General features: G+C 43.5%; 1 protein-coding gene across 1 annotated transcript in view; it reads left to right on the forward strand.

The window, feature by feature from the left end:
• Nucleotides 1–18407: 18407 nt before the first annotated feature.
• Nucleotides 18408–26712, forward strand: part of ngfra (nerve growth factor receptor a (TNFR superfamily, member 16)) — a 50589-nt gene continuing 42284 nt past the window's right edge. The window contains exons 1-2 of the mRNA XM_064987645.1: nt 18408–18727; nt 24294–24456. Coding sequence (XP_064843717.1) covers nt 18689–18727; nt 24294–24456 — 202 coding nt within the window. The 5' untranslated portion in view covers nt 18408–18688. The remainder of the gene's footprint in view (nt 18728–24293; nt 24457–26712) is intronic.

The raw sequence follows: 26712 nt of genomic DNA on the forward strand, positions 1-26712 counted from the left end.
GTTCTCCGGCTGTCCCCAAAGGAGAACCCTTTTGGGTTCCATATAGAACCCTCTGTGGAAAGGGTCTCCTATGGGGACAGCCGGAGAACCCTTTTAGGTTCCAGATAGCACATTTTTTCCTAAGAGTGTACAAGGGAGGAGGAAGGGAAAGAGTGGTGATGAGTAGATTTGATGTTTGCAAGACTTTCTCCCACTGTGAGCCAGAGGTGACTTGTTTGCAATCATGATCTCTTTATCTCTGTCAGTCTCTCTCTGCATCTCACTGCATTATTCCCTCATGAATATCAATCCACCTTTTATCCACTCCTCCCTCTCTTTCTCGCTCTCTTGCTTTATCATCCATCCTCCTTTAGCCTCCAACAGCTTAACACAGCAGGCATAGAAAGACGTCTGAGCGAAGTTTCCATTTCCGATGTTCAGGGGAAACTGAAGTTAGGTTGAAAATACTCCATCCCTGTAAAGCAGATGTTAGCATGTCCTGGTGACTCAGCATAGTATAGTCCTCCAGTCACTAGTCTTCTTCTCTTCCTCTCTCTACCCCCCCTCAATCTTACAGCTCCAGTTGTGAGTCTCAGCCCTCCCCACTCATTAAAAAAGATTTGCAGCTTGGACGGAAGCTGGAGGGAAATGGATCTCTCAGCGTGATGGCGGTGCAGTGGCCGTTTGGCCCAGGAGACAGTCTTGAGCCCACATTCATCTCCATTGTGGTGATGAGTAGATAGGACCCCCCCTCCACACACACACACATACGGGATCACGTTTCACCGCCTGCTATTTTTCCAGGTGGAGAGAGAGGATGGGAAAAGGAGGTAGGGAGAGGAGCAGGCATGGAGGGAGGGAGAGAGAGGGCTGATTTAGACTTTGTGAAAAATAAATCAGCCATCCTTCCCTTCCCCTCTCCACGCTCCAATGTCATGACCCCCCAAGGGGTCAATGTCTGTCTGAGGTGGTACACTGTAGATCAGGGAGAGGGCTGAACTTCTATACCTCATAAAGAGTGCATCTTGATATGCATAGGGCCATATGCTTTCTGATTTCATATGAATAAAAACAAGCTGTTATTAAAAAGCTGCTGGACACAACTGTCATAATGTTTATCTACTAAAAATATATTTAGATCGATATAATAACAAACAATAGTGAAGCTTTCAAAATATGCCATGGGACCCAGAAGGATTCAGAAGGACTCTATTGGGGGAACAGGATAAGGCTTGTGGTCAGGCCCAGTTCCTAAAATGAATTATTATTATCCGATGAATCAGCTGTGATTGGTTTGTACCTGGCCTGAAACAGAGACTGCTTGGCTTGTTCCTGTACCCAAGAATGTACAGGTAACTGAACTAAATGACTATCGCCCAGCAGCACTCACATCTGTCATAATGAAGTGCTTTGAGAGACTATTCAAGGATCATAACACCTCCACCTTACCTGTCACCCATGATCCACTTCAATTTGCTTACCACCCCAATAGGTCCACAGATGATGCAATCGCCATCACACTGCACACTGCCCTATCCCATCTGGACAAGGGGAAAACCTATGTAAGAATGCTGTTCATTGCCTATAGCTCAGCATTCAACACCATAGTACCCTCCAAGCTCATCATTAGGCTTGAGCGTTCTCAGCCCCCTCCAGTACTCCCTGTTCACCCATGACTGCATGGCCATGCACGCCTCCAACTCAATCATCAAGATTACAGACAACACAACAGTAGTAGGCTTGATTACCAACAACGAGACAGCCTACAGGGAGGAAGTGAGGGCACTCGGAGTGTGGTGTCAGGATAACAGCCTCTCACTCAACATAAAAAAAACAAAGGAGATGATCGTGGACTTCAGGAAACAGCAGAGGGAGCACCCCCCCTATCCACATCGACGGGACAGCAGTGGAAAAGATGGAACGTTTTAAGTTCCTTGGCATACACATCACTGACAAACTGAAATGGTCCCCCCACACAGACAGTGTGGTGAAGAAGGCGCGACAGCAACCTCAGGAGGCTGAAGAAATTTGGCTTGTCACCTAAAACCTTCACGAACTATTACAGATACACAATTGAGAGCATCCTGTTGGGCTGTATCACTGCCTGGTACGACAATTGCACTGCCCACAACCGCAGGGCTCTCCAGAGGGTGGTGCGGTCTGCACAACACATCACCGGAGCCAAACTTCCTGCCCTCCAGGACACCTACAGCACCCGATGTCACAGGAAGGCCAAAAAGATAATCAAGGACAACAACCACTCGAGCCACTGCCTGTGAACAAACTATAGTTTTGCCAAGTCAGTTAGGAAATCTACTTTGTGCATGACCAATTTTTCCAAGATTGGTTCATCCTTAGGAGCAATTTCCAAACGCCTGAAGGTACCACATTCATCTGTACAAACAATAGTACCCAAGTATAAACACTTTTGGACCACGCAGCCGTCATACCGTTCAGGAAGGAGACGCCTTCTGTCTCCTAGAGATGAACGTACTTTGGTGCGAAAAGTGCAAATAAATCCCAGAACAAAAGCAAAGGACCTTGTGAAGATGCTGGAGGAAACAGGTCCAAAAGTATCTATATCCACAGTCAAACAAGTCCTATATCGACATAACCTTGAAAGGATGCTCAGCAAGGAAGAAGGCACTGCTCCAAAACTCCCATAAAAAAGCCAGACTATGGTTTGCAACTGCACAGGGGGGACAAAGATCATACTTTTTGGAGAAATGTCCTCTGGTCTGATGAAACAAAAATAGAACTGTTTGGCCACAATGAACATCATTATGTTTGGAGGAAGTAGGGGGAGGCTTGCAAGCACCATCCCAACAGGGAAGCACAGGGGTGGAAGCATCCTGTTGTGGGGGTGCTTTGCTGCAGGAGGGACTGGTGCACTTCACAAAATAGATGGCATCACGAGGGAGGAAAATTATGTGGATATATTGACATCTCAAGACATCAGTCATGAAGTTAAAGCTTGGTCGCAAATGGGTCTTCCAATTGGACAATGACCCCAAGCGTACTTCCAAAGTTGTGGCAAAATGGCTTAAGGACAACAAAGTCAAGGTTTTGGAGTGGCCATCACAAAGCCCTGACCCCAATCCCAAAGAATATTTGTGGGCAGAACTGAAAAAGTGTGTGCGAGCAAGGAGGCCTACAAACCTGACTCAGTTACACCAGTTCTGTCAGGAGGAATGGGCCAAAATTCACCCAACTTATTGTGGGAAACTTGTGGAAGGCTACCTGAAACGTTTGACACAAGTTAAATAATTTAAAGGCAATGCTTCCAAATATTATTTGAGTGTATGTAAACTTCTGACCCACTGGGAATGTGATGAAATAAATAAAAGCTGAAATAAATAATTATCTCATCTATTATTCTGACATTTCACATTTTTTAAATAAAGTGGTGATCCTAACTGACCGAAGACTGGGAATTGTTACTAAGATTAAATGTCAGGAATGAGGAAAAACTGAGTTTAAATGTATTTGGCTAAGGTGTATGTAAACTTCTGACTTCAACTGTATATACTGTATTTTATACAATGTATTGCATCTTGTCTATGCCGCTCTGTCATTGCTCAACCATATATTTATATTTATATATTCTTATTCCATTCCTTTACTTAGATTTGTGTGGATTAGGTAGCTGTTGTGGAATTGTTAGATTACTTGTTAGATATTGCTGCACTGTCAGAACTAGAAGCACAACCATTTCGCTACACTTGCAATAACATCTGCTAAGCAGGTGTATGTGCCCAATAAAATTGTATTTTATTTTTACTATCTAGATTTCCAAGAACTGAACCTTCCCCAACCCCTCATGTCCCCCCTACCCCCACCTGCAAATCCCAGGTTGAGGGAAACCTCAAGTACGAAGTTGCAGGAAACAATTAAGACTAATAATTGGGCTCCAGTGAAACTGAGTTCCAGCTCATTTGAATATGCGTCTGTTTCTCAGGGACTGGTACCTGCTAAATCATGAACCTCAACCACTGCTCTGCTACATACTGTACATTAACAACTTATGACAGGGTTGATGCTACAAACCACTGAGAAGAAGGCGATGAGAAGACCTTCTCCTAGCCGATGAGGACTGGGTTTACCTCTTTCTGACCCTGAGCTCTATTGAACCTTCAGACATTTTAATAAACTCTACTTCTCATCATGTGTTGCTGGATGAAGATGCAGTGGGATGGAAAAACTTTCCCTCAAGAGCTGTGGCCACAGATAGAGTGCTCTTACAAATAACCTAACTTAATATATATTCCTTCCTGTTATGAAATGGCATGTCTGGATATTTCTGTGATTGTTGTTGGACGGTGTTTTTCACCTGTAAACAATTCTGATACAGATGGGGTTTGTATAGAGTGGACACTGTGATGATATAACAGCAAGGCTATTGCTTCGTGGCTGGAATGATAAGGGACACAAAGAGCAGTATATGTTCACACTGCTATGCTTTATCTTGGCCAGGTCGCAGTTGTAAATGAGAACTTGTTCTCAACTAGCCTACCTGGTTAAATAAAGGTAGAAATAAAAAAAAAAAAAATATAGCCTGTATGGATTCAGCATGTAATGTTGTCTATGATGAGGTTTATTGGGCTGCTGATTGGAGAGAGTTGATGAAAATACAGCAAGTTAGAGAGAGGAGGAAAAAAGGAGGAGGAGAAAGGGGAAAGAGTTCAAGTGCAAATTCTAGCATCCATTTGCAAAAACACAGAGACATAAGCATGTCACACACTGCCACAAAAACATCCTGTATACACACTTGCATAGCACGTACTGTACAAACATACGCAAACACATGCACACGCACACACCAATGCAAACACACACACACACACACACACACACACACACACACAGAACATTTATTTTCTCCTTGTTTGCTTGTTGGGGATTTCCAGGACATTAGCTTGAAGCCATGTGTGCTGCTTGACTGAACCTGTCCCAGCCACACAAGGTTAAAGGCTTTGATCACTGCCAATGAGGCAAACAATATGGTCAGACTGACCCGTGCAAATAAGCATATGCACAACACAGACAGACACACACACACATTATCTTTCCACATCCGCCCTGGGTGGCAAGTAAAATTACACACAAACAAACTCAATACATATTGAAGCACACACATCAACATAATGTAGGCTTCATAAGTAAGCATTCTTTGGATTGCCATTTCACAATTGGTGTATTATTTATTTATATGGTTTATTTCAATGGATCAGGCACACACTTTTTGTATTAAATGTCATAATTCATTAGTAAATATTATTCAATAGAATGGAGCTGAGGAAGTCCAGGGCCTGCAGAGTTCAATGAGAGCCTGAGCTCAGATCACATTGTGGAAGGGAAGGAAGCAGGGAGGAAGAGAGAGGAGATCAGGTTATCACTGATGGCTATTCAATACCAGGCCACCAACCAATCAGATTAGACCCTCACTGTGCCTGGCTGTCAATACTCATCACTCAGATCGTCTGTGTTAACACTTCTCCTTTCCTCCTTCCCTCGTTTGCTTTTTCTTTCAGTTCCTCTCCTCTCCTCTCCTCTCCTCTCCTCTCCTCTCCTCTCCTCTCCTCTCCTCTCCTCTCCTCTCCTCTCCTCTCCTCTCCTCTCCTCTCCTCTCCTCTCCTCTCCTCCCTCTCCCCTCCCCTCCCCTCCCCTCCCCTCTCCTCCCTGGTGCTGTCCATTTAACAGATAAGATGAAGACATCCAGTGGAGGTCTTGGTCTCAGTGGTTGTTAAGGATCCCAGGACACTCATACAGAAGATGAGAGGTTTAAACTATGGTCTCCTGGCTTAGTTCCCATGCACTCTCACATACACTAAGACACTTTGATCATTCCACTGTTTGATATGCTGAATACATGACAAGCTGTGTGTGTCCAGAACAAAATAGCTGCGATGCCTTAACCCCTCCTCCCCTCAATACATATTGTATGTATTGAGAGATATAAATGAAACCATATCTTAGTGCAAATAGCAAACTGCTGATACTGATATACTCATAATAAAATACATTACTGATATGTTCTTGAAATGTTATACACACCATTTTACACAATACAATAACAACAGTATTGTTGCGGAAAATTCTAATTCTGCCACAACAATATGCAATAATAATCTCTCTCCCCCCGAGAAGACCCCAGGGGGGTCCCCACCTCCCAACATCATCAATATTCACCCAGGGCATACCATCCATTTAGCTGATTAGAGCTAGTAGCTCAACCAGACTGATTAGAATGGGAGGGGAGAGCAGGAGGGAGACTAAAGAGAATCACTCCTCTCTTTTCTGTGGCCAGTATGTGGTGGTGAGTGTCCAGTTGCAAATTACTGCTATGCATCCATCCACCAGGTTGGGTTCCTACATGTGCCCCCATGTGCTCTACGACACTCTGCACAATCAGTAGGAGAAGGGAGGCAGGACCCACTGGGCACAGATGTCAAATCAACATCTATTCCACGTTGGTTCAAAGTAATTCTATTTTAATGACATGGAAACAACGTTGATTCAACCAGCGTGTTCCCAGTGGGGAGTGTTCCATTCTAGTCTACACACACAACATGAACAACCTAGCATCTATCCCACCAGTGGAAACGGGATGCTGTGTTTATTAGCTGACCTGCCTGCTTACAGACAACATCCTTCTCACATCTGGGGGATGTCAGGGGCACACTGGACTTCCATCCTGTTTGCTGAATTCTCAGACCACATCCTCAGGGCCAATAGAGGACCACCATATCTGTATTTGTCTGACACCCTCTCACTCCTCAATGCTCTCATGTCTAGATAGACCGTACTGTAATAGACAGGTCTGTCTCTATCACCTGTACAAACACAGGGAGCCATGGCCACTTCCCTGTGACATCCTCAGGATCATCCCCTGTAACAGGTCAGGTGCTTTACAACCTGGTCTCCCCAGCCTCAGTGCACCTTGCCACAACCCTGACCACTGATTCTGTTTGGCTTCTTCTGAGCCACAGAGTCAAGGGGTAGATTGGGTAAATGTCTGGTCATGGTTAGTGCCTCCTACCAGCCCTAGCCCACCTCCCACTGGCCTCACAGATGTCAGAGGAGGACTGTGACTCGAGACATGAGGTATGAGTTTACACTTTGAATATACAGTATCGCCACACAATGCATGACGAGGGGTGCTGTTTAACATGCTGTATGCGTTTAGCTTTTTCTCTTTGATTTATACAGAGCTGTCATTTGAATTCACTGTCCATGTCAGTTCGAGGAATTCAGCATAGTACAAAACATAGTAAACATGACTCAATCTAGCAAAAACACTCACAGGGGAGAGATATGCATGCACACACATAACTAGAACAAAGGATTGTTCCCTAAAAGAAACAGGGAGAGATTACAGTCATCTGGGATTTTGGACTTGTTGACCGCAGGCCCCAAATTAGTCAGCCTATTAACGAGAGGGCTAATTAACACATAACTAATGCACTTAGCATCACATTATGATTGAGGGGGAGCTCACAGTCGGCGTTCCAATTCATCCCAAAGAAAGGGGGCCTTTATATAATGGTCCTGATGGGATCATCATTTGTCTGTTAATGTTCTGTATTATGTCATGTTTCATGTTTTGTGTGGACCCCAGGAAGAGTAGCTGCTGCTTTCTCAACAGCTAATGGGGAATCTAATAAAATAAAATAAAAATACTAAATACTGTGCTGATAGGCCCTATCTCCAGTACACTGTACTGATAGACTCTAACTCCAGTACACTGTGCTGATAGGCCCTATCTCCAGTACACTGTGCTGATAGGCCCTATCTCCAGTACACTGTACTGATAGGCCCTATCTCCAGTACACTGTACTGATAGACTCTAACTCCAGTACACTGTACTGATAGACTCTAACTCTAGTACACTGTACTGATAGACTCTAACTCCAGTACACTGTACTGATAGACTCTAACTCTAGTACACTGTGCTGATAGGCTCTAACTCCAGTACACTGTACTGATAGACTCTAACTCCAGTACACTGTACTGATAGACTCTAACTCTAGTACACTGTACTGATAGACTCTAACTCCAGTACACTGTACTGATAGACTCTAACTCTAGTACACTGTACTGATAGACTCTAACTCCAGTACACTGTACTGATAGACTCTAACTCCAGTACACTGTACTGATAGACTCTAACTCTAGTACACTGTACTGATAGACTCTAACTCCAGTACACTGTACTGATAGACTCTAACTCCAGTACACTGTACTGATAGACTCTAACTCCAGTACTGTACTGATAGACTCTAACTCAGTACACTGTACTGATAGTACTCTAACTCTAACTCCAGTACACTGTGCTGATAGGCACTGTCTGATAACTCCAGTTCACTGTGCTGATCGACTCTAACTCCAGTACACCGTGCTGATAGGCTCTAACTCCAGTTCACTGTGCTGATAGACTCTAACTCTAGTACACTGTGCTGATAGGCTCTAACTCCAGTACACTGTGCTGATAGACTCTAACTCTAGTACACTGTGCTGATAGGCTCTAACTCCAGTTCACTGTGCTGATAGACTCTAACTCTAGTACACTGTGCTGATAGACTCTAACTCCAGTACACTGTGCTGATAGACTCTAACTCCAGTACACTGTGCTGATAGACTCTAACTCCAGTACACTGTGCTGATAGACTCTAACTCCAGTACACTGTGCTGATAGGCTCTAACTCCAGTACACTGTGCTGATAGGCTCTAACTCCAGTACACTGTGCTGATAGACTCTAACTCCAGTACACTGTGCTGATAGACTCTAACTCCAGTACACTGTGCTGATAGACTCTAACTCCAGTACACTGTGCTGATAGACTCTAACTCCAGTACACTGTGCTGATAGGCTCTAACTCCAGTACACTGTGCTGATAGGCTCTAACTCCAGTACACTGTGCTGATAGACTCTAACTCCAGTACACTGTGCTTATAAGCTCTAACTCCAGTACACTGTGCTGATAGGCTCTAACTCCAGTACACTGTGCTGATAGACTCTAACTCCAGTACACTGTGCTGATAGGCTCTAACTCCAGTACACTGTGCTGATAGGCTCTAAATCCACTAGATGTTGGAACTTTGCCACGGGGACTTGCTTCCATTCAGCCACAAGACCATTAGTGTGGTCGGTCACTGATGTTGGGTGATTAGGTCTGGCTCACAGTCGGCGTTCCAATTCATCCCAAAGTTGTTAGATGGGGTTGAGGTCAGGGCTCTGTGCAGGCCAGTCAAGATCATCCACACTGATCTCTTCAAGCCATTTCTGCACGGAGGCATTCAAATCAAATCAAATGTATTTATATAGCCCTTCGTACATCAGCTGATATCTCAAAGTGCTGTACAGAAAGCCAGCCTAAAACCCCAAACAGCAAGCAATGCAGGTGTAGAAGCACGGTGGCTAGGAAAAACTCTGTAGAAAGGCCAAAACCTAGGAAGAAACCTAGAGAGGAACCAGGTTATGAGGGGTGGCCAGTCCTCTTCTGGCTGTGCCGGGTGGAGATTATAACAGAACATGGCCAAGATGTTCATAAATGGCCAGCATGGTCAAATAATAATAATTACAGTAGTTGTCGATGGTGCAGCAAGTCAGCACCTCAGGAGTAAATGTCAGATGGCTTTTCAGAGCCGATCATTATGAGTATCTCTACCACTCCTGCTGTCTCTAGAAAGTTGAAAACAGCAGATCTTGGCCAGGTAGCACGTCCGGTGAACAGGTCAGGATTCCATAGCCGCATGCAGAACAGTTGAAACTGGAGCAGCAGCATGGCTAGGTGGACTGGGGAGAGCAAGGAGTCATCATGTCAGGTAGTCCTGAGGCATGGTCCTAGGGCTCAGGTCCTCCGAGAGAAAGATAGAATTAGAGAGAGCATACTTAAATTCACACAGGACACCGGATAAGACAGGAGAAGTACTCCAGATATAACAAACTGACACTAGCCCCGTGACACATAAACTACTGCAGCATAAATACTGGAGGCTGAGACAGGAGGGGTCAGGAGACACTGTGGCCCCATCCGATGATACCCCCGGACAGGGTCAAACAGGAAGGATATAACCCCACCCACTTTGCCAAAGCACAGCCCCCACACCACTAGAGGGATATCTTCAACCACCAACTTACCATCCTGAGACAAGGCCGAGTATAGCCCACAAAGATCTCCGCCACGGCACAACCCAAGGGGGGGCGCCAACCCAGACAGGAAGATCACGTCAGTGACTCAACCCACTCAAGTGACGCACCCCTCCTAGGGATGACATGAAAGAGCACCAGTAAGCCAGTGACTCAGCCCCTGTAATAGGGTTAGAGGAAGAGAATCCCAGTGGAGAGAGGGGAACCGGCCAGACAGAGACAGCAAGGGCGGTTCGTTGCTCCAGAGCCTTTCCGTTCACTTTCACACTCCTGGGCCAGACTATACTCAATCATATGACCCACTGAAGAGATGAGTCTTCAGTAAAGACTTAAAGGTTGAGACCGAGTCTGCGTTTCTCACATGGGTAGGCAGACCATTCCATAAAAATGGAGCTCTATAGGAGAAAGCCCTGCCTCCAGCTGTTTGCTTAGAAATTCTAGGGACAATTAGGAGGCCTGCGTCTTGTGACCGTAGTGTACGTGTAGGTATGTACGGCAGGACCAAATCAGAAAGATAGGTAGGAGCAAGCCCATGTAATGCTTTGTAGGTTAGCAGTAAAACCTTGAAATCAGCCATTGCTTTAACAGGAAGCCAGTGTAGGGATGCTAGCACTGGAGTAATATGATCAAATTGTTTGGTTCTAGTCAGGATTCTAGCAGCCGTATTTAGCACTAACTGAATTTAGTTAATTTAGTTAGTGCTTTATCCGGGTATCCGGAAAGTAGAGCATTGGAGTAGTCTAACCTAGAAGTAACAAAAGCATTTCTGCATCATTTTTGGACAGAAGGTTTCTGAATTTTGCAATGTTAAGTAGATGGGAAAATCTGTCAGTCTTGATATGTTCGTCAAAAGAGAGATCAGGGTCCAGAGTAACGCCGAGGTCCTTCACAGTTTTATTTGAGACGACTGTACAACCATCAAGATTAATTGTCAGATTCAACAGAAGATCTATTTGCTTCTTGGGACCTAGAACAAGCATCTCTGTTTTGTCCGAGTTTAAAAGTAGAAAGTTTGCAACCATCCACTTCCTTATGTCTGAAACACAGGCTTCTAGCGAGGGCAATTTTGGGGCTTCACCATGTTCCATTGAAATGTACAGCTGTGTGTCATCCGCATAGCAGTGAAAGTTAACATTATGTTTTCGAATGACATCCCTAAGAGGTAAAATATATAGTGAAAACAATAGTGGTCCTAAAACGGAACCTTGAGGAACACCGCATTGTCAGGCTGAAACAGGATAGGGTTTCCCCAAACTGTTGCCACAAAGTTGGAAGCACAGAATTGTCTAGAATGCCATCGTATTCTATAGCATTAAGGGGCCTAGCCCGAACCATGATAAACAGTCTCAGACCATTATTCCTCCTCCACCGTATTTTACAGTTGGCACTACGCATTGGGGCAGGTAGCGTTCTCCTAGCATCCGCCAATGCCAGATTCATCTGTCGGACTGCCAGATGTGAAGCGGGATTTATCACTCCACAGAGCACGTTTCCACGGCTCCAGAGTCCAATGGCGGCAAACTTTACACCACTCCAGCCAACGCTTGGCATAGCGCATGGTGATCTTACGCTTGTTTGGGGCTGCTCGGACATGGAAACCCACTTCATGAAGCTCCCGACGAACAGTTATTGTGCTGATGTTGCTGCCAGTGGCAGTTTGGAATGTCGTAGTGAGTGTTTCAACTGAGGACAGACGATTTTTAGGAGTTACGCGCTTCAGCATTCGGGGGTCCTGTTCTGTGAGCTTGTGTGGACTACCACTTCACGGCTGAGCCATTGTTGGTCCTAGATGTTTCCACTTCACAATAACAGCACTTACAGTTGACTGGGGCAGCTCTAGCAGGGCAGACATTTGACAAACTGACATGTTGGAAAGGTCCCGACCTATGACGGTGCCACGTTGAAAGTCACTGAGCTCTTCAGTACCGAGCCATCCTACTGCCACTGTCTTTTTATGGAGATTGCATGGCTGTGTGCTCGATTTTATACATCTGTCAGCAACGGGTGTGGCTGAAATAGGTGAATCCACTAACTGGAAGGGTTGTCCACATTTGGCCATCTAGTGTAGCTCTATATTATTGAAGGAAGTTCAATGTTCTGACTGCTGCTGGATTAACACTGAAAGAAGTAATTGGATGGATGAGAGGGGTCGTTGATGATTTTTTCTGCACATTTGGAGGTGCGCTTGGTGTACAGAAAGCTCACAGATGGAAGGTCCCAGGACAGCCAGTAATCTTTGAGGCTTTCAGCACAACCCTCTCAAGTCTCTTCTTTGTGAGACTGTCCATGTTACCGTACCAAACTGTAACAGACTGTATGAGGCAAAGTCATGAGTAAGGTTCATTACTTATTCTAATGAATAGGACATTCAGCTACTTTACCAATTCAAACCTTTAAAACGTTCAGCCTCATCAAATCTTTATCAAGACTATATTTTATGAGTGACCTTGCCGAGTGGAATGACATTGGCTTACAGTATGCTGACTAATCACAAGGACAGGAACATGATATGTGTGGAGAGAATAATGTATGACTCATAGACGGCCTTGTCAGCACACCAGCAGCATATACATAACACTACTTAAAGAGCTCTCATTCACTGGCTATTTGCTATCTATGGCCAGTTGGATAGATACATTTCAGCAAGATGTTCTATTCACCTCCAAAACCATGTCATCACCATCATATGCATCATCACCTCTTTCAATGGGCTGTTAATCCATTAACAAGTTGCCATGACAACCATCTTAACAAACCAACCAAGTGTATGACAACAAATTGAGGTAGGCCTACCACCTACCATAATGGATAATAATATAGTCTGAAGAGTCATATTGTGGCTACATACATACAAACAAAAACCAACTTGAGTGACACTCATCTGGAAAGGTCAGTGACACAGTAGAAGACTTTCTTACTTATGTATTTCCTATGCAATGTTTTAGATTAAAGCGACTGGTTGGTCCGTGTCCTCTGGATGGGGGACATGGGGGTGGGAGGAGTGGGGGCTGGTCTTCTGGGAGGATGGAGGATGTGGGAGCATTGATGTGTCCAGAGATCAATAAAGGAGAGTATTCAGATCTCAACAGTGAAACCCAACCAGCCTGCCAATAAAAGGGGGCTTCAGCCCATAGAGTAGAGCAGACCCCCTCAGCTGATAGATACAGGAGGGGTGGAGACAGACAGGGTCAGGGGGACAATAAGTTTATAGTTGAGGTGGGATGTGACGGTAGCAGGTTCAGTTTCAGGTTCAACCTGATTGGTGGCTTCTGCTGGCCAAATTGTCTGAGCTCAATAACCATCAACACTGGTTTGCCTTTAAGTGTGAATACCTCAATGAGCAGTAAACACAATTATAGAACTCAGACGTGCATTAGTGGTCTTTTAGTGGCCTTCCCAAATTTAGTGTATCATCAAGGACTGTGGAGCCTGTCCAAAAACTCCACATAATGGACCATGTGATCTGCTTTGATGGACAGGTTCAATACAGAGCATATCCCAGAGGTGTGTGTATGAGCATAATGGCTCAATTGAAAATTCACACTCTCTCTCACTCTATTCACTTAGCATATGGCGTTGTGTCATGGTACCATAAGTACAAGTGGTAGGTTAACGGTTGTAAGCCTTGGTATGAAATTACATGACAAGAAATTATGTTATAAAATGGATTGTAAACATGAGTCAATATTAATTAAGTTGTTTCTTTCTTGAAAGTGCACATCCCTCATTGAACTGTCTTACCTTGATAGCCTGATTATTCACAGTAGTGTTACTTCAGGGATGAGCAACTATGCAAGGGAAGTAGTCTCCCTCTGGTGGTGTATCATTATATTGTGTAAGAGACTGTGGTGTATCAATGTATTGTGTAAGAGACTGTGGTGTATCATTATATTGTGTAAGCGACTGTGGTGTATCATTGTATTGTGTAAGAGACTGTGGTGTATCATTATATTGTGTAAGAGACTGTGGTGTATCATTGTATTGTGTAAGAGACTGTGGTGTATCATTATATTGTGTAAGAGACTGTGGTGTATCGTTATATTGTGTAAGAGACTGTGGTGTATCATTATATTGTGTAAGAGACTGTGGTGTATCATTATATTGTGTAAGAGACTGTGGTGTATCGTTATATTGTGTAAGAGACTGTGGTGTATCATTATATTGTGTAAGAGACTGTGGTGTATCATTAAGAGACTGTGGTGTATCATGTGTAAGAGACTGTGGTGTATGAGCCACTTACATTGTATTGTGTAAGAGACTGTGGTGTAAGAGACTGTGGTGTATCATTATATTGTGTAAGAGACTGTGGTGTATCATTGTATTGTGTAAGAGACTGTGGTGTATCATTATATTGTGTAAGAGACTGTGGTGTATCATTATATTGTGTAAGAGACTGTGGTGTATCATTGTATTGTGTAAGAGACTGTGGTGTATCATTGTATTGTGTAAGAGACTGTGGTGTATCATTATATTGTGTAAGAGACTGTGGTGTATCATTATAAGAGACTGTGTGTCATTGTATTGTGTAAGAGACTGTGGTGTATCATTGTATTGTGTAAGAGACTGTGGTGTATCATTGTATTGTGAAGAGACTGTGGTGTATCATTGTATTGTGTAAGAGACTGTGGTGTATCATTGTATTGTGTAAGAGACTGTGGTGTATCATTGTATTGTGTAAGAGACTGTGGTGTATCATTGTATTGTGTAAGAGACTGTGGTGTATCATTGTATTGTGTAAGAGACTGTGGTGTATCATTGTATTGTGTAAGAGACTGTGGTGTATCATTGTATTGTGTAAGAGACTGTGGTGTATCATTGTATTGTGTAAGAGACTGTGGTGTATCATTGTATTGTGTAAGAGACTGTGGTGTATCATTGTATTGTGTAAGAGACTGTGGTGTATCATTGTATTGTGTAAGAGACTGTGGTGTATCATTATATTGTGTAAGAGACTGTGGTGTATCATTGTATTGTGTAAGAGACTGTGGTGTATCATTGTATTGTGTAAGAGACTGTGGTGTATCATTATATTGTGTAAGAGACTGTGGTGTATCATTGTATTGTGTAAGAGACTGTGGTGTATCATTATATTGTGTAAGAGACTGTGGTGTGGCTGGTAAAAAGGGTGTCTGCCTTTCACGCTGGAGACCAGGATTCGCTTGCCATTCCCTCTGTTCGCTAAGTTGGTGTCAAGTCGGATGGCGGCCGTTGGGTCATCGAAAGGCACAGAGATACTCGTGAAGAGGTTTGAAAGAATGTCGACGTGACCACTGGTTCGAAAGAGGCAGAATTGCGGTCCTCGCTGTATGAGCCACTTTACAATTTCCACCAAGTGGGTTAACCCTATTGGCGCGATGCGTGTTTGCCTTTCACGCATGGATTTGCTTTCCACTTCTTTTGTTCGCTACATATACTGTATATATATAATTTGTTTTTGGGTGCGGCTGGTAAATATTGGTAACCTACTACGTGACCATGTAGAAAGCTGGTAAATATTGTAGGCTATAGGCCTACGAGAAATGGTCCGTAGAGAGACTACGTGACCATGAGAAAGAGAGAGAGCGAGAAAGCCCAAGAATCAAGCTGTGCCTAGAATGATGATGTGCTTGACACCAGACCCTGAAGAAGGCACAGTGATGCCAAAATGTTGGTGGTTTACCCAGTACATTACTGGGAGCTTGTATATAGAGTATGCAACTCTCTCTTATTTTTTTATTTCCTTTTTTTTACATAGTTTGCACCTCTACCAACTTTTGGGGTGTGTGCACCAGCTCATGAAATTCAACCATTAATATACAGTTGACGCAATAATACAGACCACATAAATGAGAAATGGTCAATGAAAATGCATGTGAAAACAGCAGCCAGACAGTAGATTTCAAGTCGATTTCCGGGGATGCTTTCTTTGGCAAACAACATGCAATGCAACGCTTTGGAGAGAGAGCTAGAGAGAGCGATAGAGAGAAAGAGAGAGAGAGAGAGGGTGAGGGAGAGAAAGAGAGAGAGCGATAGAGAGAACGAGAGAGCAATAGAGAGAAAGAGAGAGAGCGATAGAGAGAACGAGAGAGAGCGAGAGAACGAGAGAGCAATAGAGAGAAAGAGAGAGAGAGAGAGAAGCAATAGAGAGAAAGAGGAGAGAAAGAAGAGAGATAGAGAGAACGAGAGAGCGATAGAGAGAGAACGAGAGAGAGCAATAGAGAGAAAGAGAGCAATAGAGAGAAAGAGAGAGAGATAGAGAGAACGAGAGAGAGCGATAGAGAGAACGAGAGAGAGCAATAGAGAGAAAGAGAGAGAGCGATAGAGAGAAAGAGAGAGAGCGATAGAGAGAACGAGAGAGAGCGATAGAGAGAACGAGAGAGCAATAGAGAGAAAGAGAGAGAGCGATAGAGAGAACGAGAGAGAGCGATAGAGAGAAAGAGATAGAGAGAAAGAGAGAGAGCGATAGAGAGAACGAGAGAGAGCGATAGAGAGAAAGAGCAATAGAGAGAAAGAGAGAGAGAGAGAAAGAGATAGAGAGAACAGAGAGAGCGATAGAGAGAAAGAAGAGAGAGAGAGAACGAGAGAGAGCGATAGAGAGAAGAGCGAGAGAGAACGAGAGAGAGCGATAGAGAGAACGAGAGAGAGCGATAGAGAGAAGCGAGAGAGATAGAGAGAACGAGATAGAGAGAACGAGAGAGAGCGATAGAGAGAACGAGAGAGAGCGATAGAGAGAACGAGAGAGAGCAATAGAGAGAAAGAGAGAGAGCGATAGAGAGAACGAGAGAGAGCGATAGAGAGAACGAGAGAGCAATAGAGAGAAAGAGAGAGCAGAGAGAACGAGAGAGAGAAGAGAGAACGAGAGAGAGCGATAGAGAACGAGAGCAATAGAGAGAGATATAGAGAACGAGAGAGATAGAGAGAACGAGAGAGAGAGATAGAGAGAGACGAGAGAACGAGAGAGATAGAGAGAGAGAGAGACGAGAGATATAGAGAACAAGAGAGAGAAAAGAGATAGAGAACGAGAGAGAGATATAGAGAACGAGAGAGAGGATATAGAGAACGAGAGAGAGAGATATAGAGAACGAGAGAGAGCGATAGAGAAAGAGAGAGAGCGATAGCGAGAACGAGAGAGAGAGATAGAGAGAAAGAGAGAGAGCGATAGAGAGAACGAGAGAGAGAGAAATAGATAGAACAAGAGAGAGCAATAGAGAGAAAGAGAGAGAGCGATAGAGAGAAATAGAGAGAGCGATAGAGAGAAAGAGAGAGAGCGATAGAGAGAACGAGAGAGAGCGATAGAGCGATAGAGAAAGAGCGATAGAGAGAATAGAGAGAACGAGAGAGATAGAGAGAAGAGAGAGAGAGAGATAGAGAGAAAGAGATAGAGCGATAGAGAGAACGAGAGAGCGATAGAGAGAACGAGAGAGAGAACGTAGAGAGAGCGATAGAGAGAAAGAGAGAGAGCAAGAGAGAGAGTGATAGAGAGAAAGAGAGAGAGCGATAGAGAGAACGAGAGAGAGCGATAGAGCGATAGAGAGAGCGATAGAGAGAGATAGAGAGAACGAGAGAGCAATAGAGAGAACGAGAGAGAGAGATAGAGAGAAAGAGAGAGAGCGATAGAGAGAGCGATAGAGAGAACGAGAGAGAAAGAGAGAGAGCAAGAGAGAGAGTGATAGAGAGAAAGAGAGAGAGCGATAGAGAGAGCGATAGAGAGAACGAGAGAGCGATAGAGAGAGCGATAGAGAGAAAGAGAGAGAGCAATAGAGAGAGCGATAGAGATAAAGAGAGAGAGCAATAGAGAGAGCGATAGAGAGAAATAGAGAGAGAGATATAGATGAATTGTCTGAAAAGTGTCTCCAGTTGATCCTTGTCTCTTGTCTGTGTAGATCAGGGTCCCCCAACTGGCCGCCAGAGTGACGAATTTGTACTGCAGCTGTTTTGTGTGTTTTTGTTTGGTTGCATTTTCATTGTTGGACATAAAACAATGTAAATCAGCTCCAAGTTTTAATTTGGAATATCTGTTCCCAAGTATGTCCATGCATAATATAGACACTCATTACCATATACAAATGCAAGCAAGGTTTGGAAGTATTATGTGTTAGTCAAATATTATATATGTTTGGGCTTAATGCGGTCAATTGGAAGTCTACAAATGATTTGTAACTATGTTCTTGCCCCCCAACCATCCACTCAAGAAAAAAATTGACGCACGTCTGAATCTAGTTGATGATACCAGGTGTAGATCGTGCAAGTCGACGACTGCAGAAGTCACAGGGTAAATCGGGAAGGAGTGGACGTGCCTCTCTTCAGTTCGTGCACGACTCTTGCCTCCGCAGTGCACTGCTGGATAGCGCTCAGTACAGTCAGTCTGCGCCGGGACGCTTCACGCACGCACCAGTGACCTGCCAATGCGACTCATCTCACTCTCAAAAGGTCTCGAACGCTACACCGCAGCGAAGAGCATCGGGAATTCACTGCGGACTCATTGATAAAGAATTGCCACTGGAATTAAAATGAACAATTCGTCCTGTATGTTCCTATGCAGTATCCATTTAGTATAGTATATCTGTAGGAAACCGAACCATGGCGGGTACCTTATCATTGGTGATGTTGTTTGGAGTGGTGAGTAGTGGCATGATTTATAACTCTGACTTCATAAAGATATATTTCATTTGATTGAATATGTAGCATGGGAGAAACGTGTTCATTGTTTGCATTTTATTACTTTGCGTTATAACACTGTAGTTGTATTGGACTGGGGATCCCTGCACTGTCCCTCGTATTTCTCCATCTAATGCTGGCAAATTAGTCACGGTACTAATCTGAGGAGCTGCTGGAGGGAAGGTGTTTATTTCCCCCCCCCACACATCTCAGAACTAAGCATAATAAACCCGAATGTGTGTTTTATAATAACAGTTATAGTTCCCCATGTTCTCCATCTGAATCCTTTATAGAACAACCATCCTGGGAGGTTTTCATAGGCAGGTGCCATAGCCCAAGGTTCCTTTTACAATGTAGGTTTTCATAGCAGGTCCATCCATTCAAAACTGTGGTAAGATCACATACAGACTGAAATGAAAGGCTTGGTCAGTCATCGGTAAATATGCATCTCAGGGTTGGGGAAGCTACTCAGAAAATATAGTTTACCAAGCTACCAATTACTTCACACTGGAAGAAGTTAAGCTACATTAAAGCTACCCATAAGACAAATATAGTTTACTGAACTAAAGTTACTTTGAAAAGTAGTTCACCACATCCAAACTAGTTCTTAAAAAACGTTTATATGTGCACCTGAAATGCCATAGATAACAAATTGCAATTGAGGTCATATGTTAACAGAATGTGTAATTTAACCTTAAGAAACAAAAAAAACGAATGTTTCAAGTGAGAATTAGGCAGGTCTAATGCTGAAAAAAAGAAAATGATTGTCTGCTTCGCTCATATACCCAGTTTAACTTCTTCCAGTGTGAATTAATTGGTAACTTGGTCAAATATATTTTCAGAGTAGCTTCCCCAACACTGACTATGCATATATGAAACAGATCTGTGCCATTTACTGATGACTGATCAAACCCTTAACATTTCAGTCCATACGTGATCTAATAACAGTTTTTATGCATGAACCTGTTATGAAATCCTAAAATACCCATATTTTCTCTTTTTATGGAAGTAGGCTTCTGTTGAAGTGGAGGTAGTGACTTATCTGAAGTGCAGAAAGTTTTGAGGAATTCATGACATGAGTGTGAATTTTCGATAGTTGGGTGATGATAATGGTGATGGGGATGATGACAAACTATTTGCTATTATTTGGTGAGTGGCTGTCATAGGCGAATCCTCCTGATATTTCAAGACCTGCTGGTCCAATAAGGCTTGTTCACTCACTCACCATGTGAACGGCCCTCTACATTACTCAGGAGCAGTCTGTTTTCACAGCTTCTTTACAACATTGTGGTAGTATAGAGCATTTTGTAGAATTAGATTCAGAAATAGTCTCTAATTGACTATGAAATCGGGGAGAGTGCAAAGCAGGCATCTCAAGGCTGGGGATGTGACCTGGTGTGTGTATGTGTGTGTGTGTGTGTGTGAGGGCATTGCCTTATTCTACACGTTTGCGTTAAAGAAGACTTAAAGCCAATTTATGCTTGATCCGACAATGTGGTCGGAGGCTCCGTATGTGTGATGCGCAGTCTACGGAGGGAAGTCGCTGTGCGCGGCTCTAATTTTGTGACAATGCGGAGGGCTCCGTATAGCTTCTCATTGACATGATAGGTACAGTTGATGTCGGAAGTTTACATACACCTTAGCCATATACATAAACTCAGTTTTTCACAATTCCTGACATTTAAAATTCCCTGTCTTAGTTCAGTTATTATTTTATTATTGGACCTTTATTTAACCAGGCAAGTCAGTTAAGAATAAATTCTTATTTTCAATGACGGCCAGGAACAGTGGGTTAACTGCCTGTTCAGGGGCAGAACGACCTTGTCAGCTCGGGGGTTTGAACTTACAACCTTCTGGTTACTAGTCCAACGCTCTAACCACTAGGCTACCCTGCCGACACTTTATTTTAAGAACTTTAAATATCAGAATAATAGTAGAGAGAATGATTTATTTCAGCTTTTATTTCTTTCATCACAATCCCAGTGGGTCAGATGTTTACATACATTCAATTAGTATTTGGTAGCATTGCCTTTAAATTGTTTAACTTGGTTCAAACGTTTTGGGTAGCCTTCCACAAGCTTCCCATAATAAGTTGGGTGAATTTTGGCCCATTCCTCCTCACAGAGCTGGTGTAACTGAGTCAGGTTTGTAGGCCTCCTTGCTCACACACACTTTTTCAGTTCTGCCCACAAATGTTCTATAGGATTGAGGTCAGGGCTTTATGATGGCCACTCCAATACCTTGACTTTGCTGTCCTTAAGCCATTCTGCCACAACTTTGGAACTATGCTTGGGGTCATTGTCCATTTGGAAGACCCATTTGTGTCCAAGCTTTAACTTCATGACTGATGTCTTGAGATGTTGCTTCAATATATCCACATAATTTTCCTCCCTCGTGATGCCATCTATTTTGTGAAGTGCACCAGTCCCTCCTGCAGCAAAGCACCCCCACAACATGATTCTGCCACCCCCTTGCTTCACGGTTGGGATGGTGTTCTTCGGCTTGCAAGTCTCCCCCTTTTCCCTCCAAACATAACAATGGTTATTATGGCCAAACAGTTCTATTTTTGTTTCATCAGACCAGAGGACATTTCTCCAAAAAGTACGATCTTTGTCCCCATGTGCAGTTGCAAACCGTAATCTGGCTTTTATATGGCGGTTTTGGAGCAGTGTCTTCTTCCTTGCTGAGCTGCCTTTCAGGTTATGTTGATTTAGGACTCGTTTTACTGTGGATATAGATCATTTGTACCTGTTTCCTCCAGCATCGTCACAAAGTCCTTTGATGTTGTTCTGGAATTGATTTGCACTTTTCGCACCAAAGTACGTTCATCTCTAGGAGACAGAACACGTCTCCTTCCTGAGCGGCATGATGGCTGCAGGGTCCCGTGGTGTTTATTCTTGCCTACTATTGTTTGTACAGATGAATGTGGTACCTTCAGGCGTTTGGAAATTGCTCCCAAGGATGAACCAGACTTGTGGAGATCTACAATAGTTTTTCTGAGGTCTTGGCTGATTTCTCTTGATTTTCCCATGATGTCAAGCAAAGAAGCACTGAGTTTGAAGGTAAGCCTTGAAATACATGCACAGGTACACCTCCAGTTGACTCAAATGATGTCAATAAGCCTATCAGAAGCTTCCAAAGCCATGACATCATTTTAGCAATTTTCCAAGCTGTTTAAAGGTACAGTCAACTTAGTGTATGTAAACTTCTGACCCACTGGAATTGTGACACAGTGAATTATAAGTGAAATAATCTATCTGTAAACAACTGTTGGAAAAATTAAGTGTGTCATGCACAAAGTAGATGTCCTAACCGACTTGACAAAACTATAGTTTGTTAACAAGAAATTTGTGGATTGGTTGAAAATGATTTTTAATGACTCCAACATGAGTGCATGTAAACTTCCGACTTCAACTGTAGGTCAGGAGGTCCTGTATAAACACAAACTCACTTCCTTGACAACTTCCTTCACAACAGTTCTGCGCTGCTCCGCTAAGCTCAAGAAGTATGAATACCCTGACTTCTGCAGAGGCCATATCACCCTAAATGCTGCACGGCCAATGCAGACGTCAGATTGACCATGCAGCACCTTTCAGTCACTCAGATCATGTTGAGAGTAGCAGGCTCCTTATCAGAGGTGAAGCTGGTAAATTGTTTATTTCACTGACAAGATGCACACAGATACAGATAAACTTGGGGGTTTGGGCGGCATTCCAAGTTCACATTCACCGACCTGGATTATAGTGTAAGACCATATTCAAATAAAAACAGAGGTTTAGAGCCAAGGTTTGCATGAATTAGTAAGGATAAGAAAATATGCTTATGTGTGGTTTAACAATGCTTTGGGCAATTCTCCAACAGAGGGAGACATGCCAAGAGTGGGGGGATTCTGAAATTGCACTTTAGTTGTCCTCAGTTTTATCATTGGATTGTGGTACAAAATGAGGCAACGGTGTGCTTTAGGACCATGCAGATACCTCCAAGCAGTCGGGTAGACTGTTTGTAGTGTTCATCCAACTGGATAAAAATGTAATAAAATAGTTATGTCCCCCCACTTCTAAAACCAAAGTTGCGCCCTTGAGAGGGTTTGAGATTATGTGGGGGATATCACTGGGGGGGCACGCACACACAGACAGACACGCACGCACAAACAGAGCAGATAGAGAGAGGGAAGAGAGAGAGGGAGAAATGTACAGAGCGGATTAGTCGATCGACGGAGAGTGAGAGAGAGAGCGGCTGCTCTCAGTGCATCTGTTTCTGAATGAAAGCAGAGGCTGAGGGAGGGGGAGAGAGGGAGACAGTTAAAGAGAGAGAGAAGGCATCTCAGTGAGAGTGAGACCAGCAGTGTTTCTTAGTAAAATGTGAGGCATTAAACATTAAAGCGTTTCAGTCTAATGGTTTTGATGATTATGACTTCAGAATGTGCTTCACATGATGTTTCCTTATTTAAATGTATTGTATGTATGAAAACATGCTATAGCCTTGTGCCTGTGAAACTATTTGGCATTTATATCAGAGCGAGAGAGAGGAAGTGACAGAGAAGGGAGAGTGGAGAGAGACAGTGAGAAAAAGACTGGAAATAAAGAGACAGAGAGAAGATTGTGTGTAGCAGGAAGCAGCATGTGTGTATGCCTTTGCGTGCGTGTGTGAATTTATAGTTTTAAGTTGCGCAATATGAGGACTTGTTATGCAAATTCCAGAGAGGAATCTGTCTTTTACCACACCTAGCAATTAGAGAGAAAAACAAGGACGTTAACTCTCCCAGGCCCTCCATCAACAATACTGAGTCTGACCAATAGCCCCGTAGACAGCTCCGTTTGTCTTGGCCTTAAAGAAAAAGTTAAGCTGCTCAAATGCTTTACTTCCCGAAACAGTCCCGCCTGGACTAGCAGTATGCTCCAGCCAGCAGTATTCAACTAACATTTGCACTACAAGCGAATAAATAAGGAGGAGAGTAACCCCTGTGGTGAAGAAAACACAAATCAAGTATTAGAAAAACAAAGGTAGATCTTCTCCTTATAAATGAATGGGTTCAGGAGTCTTTGTAAACACCCTGCAGACTGACAGCTTCAGTGCGAAGGGCAGTGGGCTGGACATGGATGATCGGAACAGGAATTCTGGGGGGGAAGTGTGTGTGTGTGCACGAGTGTGTGCATGCATGTATGTGTGTGTGTATGGGGAGGATATATTGAAGTGCTAACATGCAATATGAGGTTGTGCATTAGGCACATATGCTTATAGGTGTTACTTGGACCAGTCATGGGTGAGCACCTTGAGGCTTGCCTTTATGTGCCTTTAAAGGCTCTCTGAGGATGGGATAATGTACTGCTCTGTAGAAGAATTTGTCTCTGATTTAGATGTAGACAAAATGATTTATTGTGAATCATGATACGAGGTTAGATTAGGAACATGATTGTAATACGCACCTGGCTGTCATTTTTGCCTTCAAAACGTTCCCCTCTATGAGCCAGTATTATGGGTGACCTCTGCTTTTACACCCTTCTGTCTGTTCCTCTGTCTGTGCCAGGTTGGGGTGTTGGTGGCTTCTAAGACGGAGCGGGCGGTGCAGGTGCCCTGTGAGTCAGGCCAGTACACCAAGAGTGGAGAGTGCTGCGAGATGTGCCCACCTGGAGAGGGGGTGGTGAGGAGGTGTGGTGCCAACCAGACCGTCTGCGCCCAGTGCCTAGACAGTGAGTTCATCCTTCAAATGTACAAGTACACATCTATACAGGCATACTGTATTATGCACATGCACACAGGCACGAACACACAGCTATTTTCAGGTGCACAACTTGAGGTTTTCTTCGGGATCAAAAAGGGGCTTATGTTGTGGGCGCGGTTGGCCCGTCGGCACGTCATAATTTTAGAAACTCCCATCTTGGCGGGGTAAAGAATGGCTAATGTTGTGTTCTTTTGCTCAAACATAATAACAACATCTATAATTTTCAATTCTCCCTGACTGTCTAGTTTTTATTTTGGGGATTGGTAGTTCTCAATGTTTATGTTATCAAGAAATATACAGGTCCATTATCTTTTTTACACACTTTATGTCTGGTTTTAGTCATTTAAGTACACACTGAAAGTGTTTTTATATCCCGAAAATATATTTAAAAAAGTATATATACAGTATATTAGAACTTTTTTTTACACTGTTTGGATTTAGCTACCTCAATGATTTCAATGGTAGAAAAATCCCTGAACTATACAATTCACCTTATATGCACTCATTTACACCATCAACGGCAATTTACACATTAATACCCCACCGTCTAAAACCATCCAATCAAAACAGAAAAAAGCCAAAAACAAACAAAAATGTTACTGTCCAATTTGCACATAACAAAAAAACTCCTTCTGTCCCTGCTTTACTAACAAAGTGTTCTTTAGAAACAGGCAGGGATTCCTATGTTTGACGGCTGTAAGTGGGGCCAAATGTGTTCACCTACAACTCAGGCTGAAACCCATTAGCACTGATTCAGAGGGAGGATAAAACGGGATGGGAGAGGTGCCAATGTTGTGCAACAACGTCCTACAGAGAGAAAGAGCCTTTATGCAAACATACATATGCACTTCATCTTAGGGTTTGTTTCACCATTTTCCCTCTCTTTCTCTTTCACTCTCTTTCTGTTGTTGTCTTTTACAGTAGTTAAGATGCATAGTAGAAGTTAAAGTGTAGTTCTCACAGGTCACTGCGTAGCATAGAAATAGAATCCAGAGAGAGAGTCAGTGGTTGTGGTGGATGAGCAGAATGTCAGAGTGCATTGTGACTCATGACTGGTGTCAGGTCTGCTCTATTGACTGAGTCGTACAAATAGGATCTTCTTTCACAACTGTGACAATTCACAGACAAAGTCTTCTTCAGTTGAGGTCCTTTACAAATCCCAGGAATGCCAGTGTCTTCCAACACGATTTGAGCAGGACACAGAACAGACGAGGTCTAAAATGAGATCAATTAAGTAATTTAGTCAGAAGATGGCCTGTGTTGCTGCTTGATATAGTATTACCATAACAAGGTCCTACAGACACAACACTGGCCTGGGATGCCTGTGAACTGCTGCCCAACAATGTGTAAAGACATGGTATGCACATGGTATGCACATATTATTTAATGTAACCTCCAAACATTCCTGGAGCTTGGCAGTTTAAGTCTCATCCACAGCAGCTGGTCAGTTGGGGAACAGCCAACCAGACAGTGTACATGGAGAGGTAAAAGAACAACTGGAAGGGGGGGGGATGGAAATGGAAGAGGAGGGATGAGGAATGGAGACTAATTAATCCTTATTATCAGCAAATTACACAAAGTGATGGATTACAGCAGGAAACTGGAGCCGCTTGGCTCCTCTGCAAAAGCAGAGACATCCTAATATGGACTTGTATTCTAAGGTTTGACTGAACCCTGCCCTAAGAGTCCTTAATTTATAAATGAAAATGTATAAATGCTGTCACTTCTTTTCATGGGAAATAATAAACCACTATTGAGCGCTCCACTCTCATTCCCTACCAGTCTTTATGTGACTCATCGGCTGTAACAGGGACAAAAACTGGTCTGAGGGAGCATCATGCACCAAAGAGCAGAGTCTGCTCATTCATCTTGCATGATGTTATATGACTGCATCTTTACACATTTAAACAGACTAATTATACCAGTGCGCCACATCCATTTGATATCCTACACAGGGATGCAGAAAACAATGTTGTCAGTGTTGTCCCATCGCTGCCACTCCTGTACGGACTCAGGGGAGGTGAAGGTCGAGAGCCATGCGTCTTCCGGAACACGACGCCACCAAGCCGCACTGCTTCTTGACACACTGCTCGCTTAACCCGGAAGTCAGCCGCACCTCATGGGTCTCCCGGTCGCGACCAGCTGCTACACAGCCCGGGAACGAATCCGGATCTGTAGTGACACCTCTAGTACTGAGATGCAGTGCCTTAGACCGCTGCACTCG

The sequence above is a fragment of the Oncorhynchus masou genome, chromosome 15 (assembly GCF_036934945.1).
Source record: "Oncorhynchus masou masou isolate Uvic2021 chromosome 15, UVic_Omas_1.1, whole genome shotgun sequence".
In the NCBI taxonomy this organism is placed as follows: Eukaryota; Metazoa; Chordata; class Actinopteri; order Salmoniformes; family Salmonidae; genus Oncorhynchus; species Oncorhynchus masou.